Source organism: Mandrillus leucophaeus, unplaced genomic scaffold, assembly GCF_000951045.1.
Source record: "Mandrillus leucophaeus isolate KB7577 unplaced genomic scaffold, Mleu.le_1.0 Scaffold479, whole genome shotgun sequence".
Lineage (NCBI taxonomy): Eukaryota > Metazoa > Chordata > Mammalia > Primates > Cercopithecidae > Mandrillus > Mandrillus leucophaeus.
This window is the reverse complement of record NW_012105131.1, coordinates 309,488-313,946: the sequence shown is the minus strand read 5'-3', so window position 1 is coordinate 313,946 and position 4,459 is coordinate 309,488. Positions and strand designations below refer to the sequence as shown.

The 4,459-nt window shown below is 51.9% G+C and overlaps 1 protein-coding gene across 1 annotated transcript in view; it reads right to left on the bottom strand.

Moving 5' to 3' along the window:
- CLIP2 (CAP-GLY domain containing linker protein 2) overlaps window positions 1-2,739 on the bottom strand; it is a 108,962-nt gene extending 106,223 nt beyond the window's left edge. The window contains exon 1 of the mRNA XM_011995238.1: window positions 2,586-2,739. Within this exon, the coding sequence (XP_011850628.1) occupies window positions 2,586-2,706 (121 nt within the window). The 5' untranslated portion in view covers window positions 2,707-2,739. The remainder of the gene's footprint in view (window positions 1-2,585) is intronic.
- Between the last annotated feature and the right edge of the window lie 1,720 nt (window positions 2,740-4,459).

The following is a 4,459-nucleotide window of genomic DNA, read 5'->3' as shown; positions in this document are numbered from 1 at the left end:
TTTTTTTTTTTTTTTTTTGAGATGGAGTCTCACTCTGTCGCCCAGGCTGGAATGCAGTGGCGCAATCTTAGTTCACTGCAACCTCCGCCTCCCAGGTTCAAGCGACTCTGCCTCAGCCGCCCGAGTAGCTGGGATTACAGGTAATTTTTGTATTTTTAGTAGAGACAGGGTTTCATCATGTTGGCCAGGCTGGTCTCCTAACCTCAAGTGATCCTCCCGCCTCAGCCTCCCAAAGAGCTGGGATTACAGGCTTGAGTCACTGTGCCCAGCCTCCACCACTCGTAAAACAAACCCAAACCCTGTGTCCTTCAGGTCTGCCCCTGCTGCCCTCCCTAACCTCTTTTCACACTCTCCATCCAGACTTTTCTTCTTTCTCTCTCTCTCTCTCTTTTTTTTTAGGGTCTCGCTCTGTCACTCAGGCTGGAGTGCAGTGGTGTGATCATGGCTCACTATAGCCTCCAACCCCTGGGCTCAAGCGATCCTCCCGCCTCAGCCTCCCGAGTACTTGGGACTACAGGCACACACTACCATGCCTGACTAATTTAAACTTTTTTTTTTTTTTTTTTTTGGTAGAGATGGGGTCTCACTATGTTTCCCAGGCTGGTCTGGAACTCCTAGGCTCAAGTGATCCTCCGGCCTCAGCCTCCCAAAGTGCTGGGATTACAGGCATGAGCCACCATGCTGGCTTATTTTATTTTATTTTTTTTGATTTTTTTGACAGTCTTGTCCTGTTGCCCAAGCTGGAGTACAGTGGCATGATCTCGGCTCACTGTAGCCTCCGCCTCCCGAGTCCAACCGATTCTCATGCCCCGACCTCCTATGTAGCTGGGATTACAGGCATGTGCCACCACATCCAGCTAATTTTTGTATTTTTAGTAGAGACGGGGTTTCACCATGTTGGCCAGGCTGGTCTCGAACTCCTGGCATAGGTGATCCACCAGCCTTGACCTCCCAAAGTGCTGAGATTACAGGAATGAGCCACCGTCCCTGGCCTTTTTCTTTCTTAACAAACCAAATTCATTCCAGCCTCAGGGCCTTTGCATCACCCATTCCCTCCACATGGAACACCTCTTCCCCACCCTACCTCATCTCCCGAATTTTCTCTTGTCTGGCTTCTCATTGCTGGAGAGGATTTGCCATCCTGGAGGCAGAGCCTGGGCCTTCACAAGGCTGCACTGGGTAGGCCCTTCCCATGGGCTTCTGCCCACGGGCCTCACGCTGCAGCTTCCTCGCCCTTTCATGCTGCCCATTTGGCTCTGCCAGGGACCCGGTCCTGCCAACTGCCCATGACTTTGGCTCAAACTTTCCTCGACCCCCTTCCCCAGGACCCAGATTGTCCAGTCTGGCCCCGGCTGTGTTTGTCTCTCCAAACTTTGTGCCAATCAGATGAGATGGGCAGAGACCTATCCTGCTGGCTGGAGTGTCATCAAAGCCAGGCTTTGTGCACAAAGATGCTCATCACAGCATCATTTATCAAAGTGATAAGTAAGAAATACTCGTCTTTTTTTTTTTTTAAACAGAGTTTCGCTCTTGTAGCCCAGGCTGGAGTGCAGTGGTATGATCTCGGCTCACTGCAACTTCCTCCTCTTGGGTTCAAGCAATTTTCCTGCCTCAGCCTCCGGAGTAGCTGGGACTACAGGTGCCCACCACCATGCTCGGCTAATTTTCGTATTTTTAGTAGAGACAGGGTTTCACCATGTTGGCCAGGCTGGTCTTGAACTCCTGACCTGAAGTGATCCTCCCACCTCAGCCTCCCTAAGTGCTGAGATTACAGGCATAAGCCTCCATACCCAGCTCAATCACAATTTTTGAAACTGCAGAGAATGGGTAAGAAATTGCTGCTAGTTCCTTCCATCATACTCATCTTGGTTTAAACCCTCCCGCAGCTCTCATTATTAGGATGAAAATGAAACTCCCTGCACACCTCCAAGTCACCCAGGTCCACCTGCATCGCAGCAGACTGCCCCAGCCACACTCACGCTCTCTCCCTCTTCTGTACTCATGACGCTCCTTTCTGCCTCTGAGCCTTTGCATGTGCTGTTCCCTCTACTTGGAATACCCTTCCCTCTTTTTTCTATTTTTGAGGCGGAATCTCGCTCTGTTGCCCAGGCTGGAGTACAATGGTGTGATCTCAGCTCAATGCAACCTCTGCCTCCCAGAGTCAAGTGATTCTCCTGTCTCAGCCTCCTGAGTAGGTGGGATTACAGGCACCTGCCACCACGCCTGGCTAATTTTTGTATTTTTAGTAGAGATGGGGTTTCACCAAATTGGCCAGGCTGGTCTCAAACTCCTGACCTCCAGTGATCCGCCCACCTTGGCCTCCCAAAGTGCTGGGATTACATTCATGAGCCACCGTACCCAGCCCTTTTCCTCTTCAGCTAGTGCATCAGCTATTCACCCTCCAGACCTCAGCTCCCCTCCCTGGGGAAGCCTCTGCCAACCTCAGACCCCATTACGGGAGCTCACGACACTCAGCATCTCCCATCAGATTGGTCACAGAGTGGCCTGTGCTCCTGGGGTTCTTCCAGAAGAACGCTCATCCCATGTAGCCAGTCCCCTCATCCCCGATCCTTGGCGCCACATACCTTCCTTGGAGCCAGTGGCCGCCGCCGCCGAGGATGAAGCTGACCCAGTAGACGTCCGGCCCATGGGGCTGGAGTGCTTCCCCCCACGGCCGGGGGGCTTCAGGCCGCTGGGCTTCTGCATGGCGGTGCCACTGGGCAGGTGGTCAAGGGTGAGTGCTGGTCACGTCCTCTCTGCCATCTTCACTCACCTGCGGGCAGAGACAGGAGAGATCACATCATCACTTCCCAATGGCCCCCAGACCCTCAAGGGCTAGTGAGCACCACACATCCCCCCCTGAGGTGGGCTGGACGAGGCAACACCCGATTTAACCTATCAGCTCACTGCAACACCCGATTTAACCTATCAGCTCACTGCAACACCCGATTTAACCTATCAGCTCACTGCAACACCCGATTTAACCTATCAGCTCACTGCTCCCGTTGCCGCACAGGCCATATTCCCGGACTCACCATCCCAGCACGCACCCCCTCTGCTGCAGGGGCAGGACAAACACACAGAGAGGCTTATGCCTTCCCCAATGTCCTGGTGTGGGGTTACCTGCCTCAACTCTACACCAGGCCGCCATCTAGCCACAACCTCTGCCTGCCTTCCCACCATGAAGGCTTTGTGTCTTTATTTAATTTTGGTTGCAGAAATTTATTACAAGTGAAAGATATTTCATCCTCTATCCCACGAGCATGCATCAAGCTGTTTGCAACAAAGACCATTTTTAGACTGGGTACAGCGGCCTGTCAGTCCAGCACTCTGGGAGGCTGAGGCTGGTGGATCGCTCGAGCCCAGGAGTTCGAGGCTGCGGTGAGCTCCAGTGCACTCCAGCCTGGGTGACAGAGTGAAACCTTTTCAAAGTGTGAGCTGCACGCTGACTATGGTCATTAAAAGCCCTAAAAGGGGCCAAGCGCAGTGGCTCACGCCTGTAATCCCAGCACTTTAGGAGGCTGAGGTGAGTGGATCACTTGAGGTCAGGAGTTCAAGACCAGCCAGGCCAACATGGTGAAACCCCGTGTGTACTAAAAATACAAAAATTAGCCAGGCTGGGTAGCATACGCCTATAGTCCCAGGTACTTGGGAGGCTGAAGCACGAGAATCACTTGAACCCGGGAGGCGGTGGCTGCAGTGAGCCAGGGTCGCGCCACTGCACTCCAGCCTGGACAACAGAACGAGACTCTTGTCTCAAAAGAAAAAAAAAAAAAAAGCCCTAAAAGGGCTGAGAGCAGTGGCTCACACCTGTAATCCTAACACTTTGGGAGGCCAAGGTAGGAGGATTGCTTGAGGCCAGGAGTTTGAAACCAGCCTTGGTAGTATAGCAAGACTTTATCTTTAGAGAAAAATAAAAAATAAAAAATTAGCCAGGCATGGTGGCGCATGCCTGTAGTCCCAGCCACTTGTGAGGTGAGACGGGAAGATCGCTTGAGCCTGGGAGGCAGAGGCTACAGTGAGCCATGATGGCACCACTGCACTCCAGCCTGGGTGACAGAGCGAGACTCTGTCTCAAAAAAAAAAAAAAAAAAAAAAGCAGTCATAAAATAGAACAAAATGATGTCCTTTGCAGGGGCATGGATGGAGTTGGAAGCCATCATCCTCAGCAAACTAACGCAAGAACAGAAAACCAAACACCGCATGCTCTCACTTATAAGTGGGAGCTGGACAATGAGAACACATGGACACCGAGAGGGGAGCAACACACACTGGGGCCTGTTGAAGGGTAGGGTGAGGGGAGGGAGAGCATCAGGAAAAATAGCTAATGCATGCTGGGCTTAATACCTAGGTGATGGGTTAATAGGTGCAGCAAACCACCATGGTACACATTTACCTATGTACACATCCGGCACATGTACCCCGGAACCTAAATTTTTTTTTTTTTTGAAACGAAGTC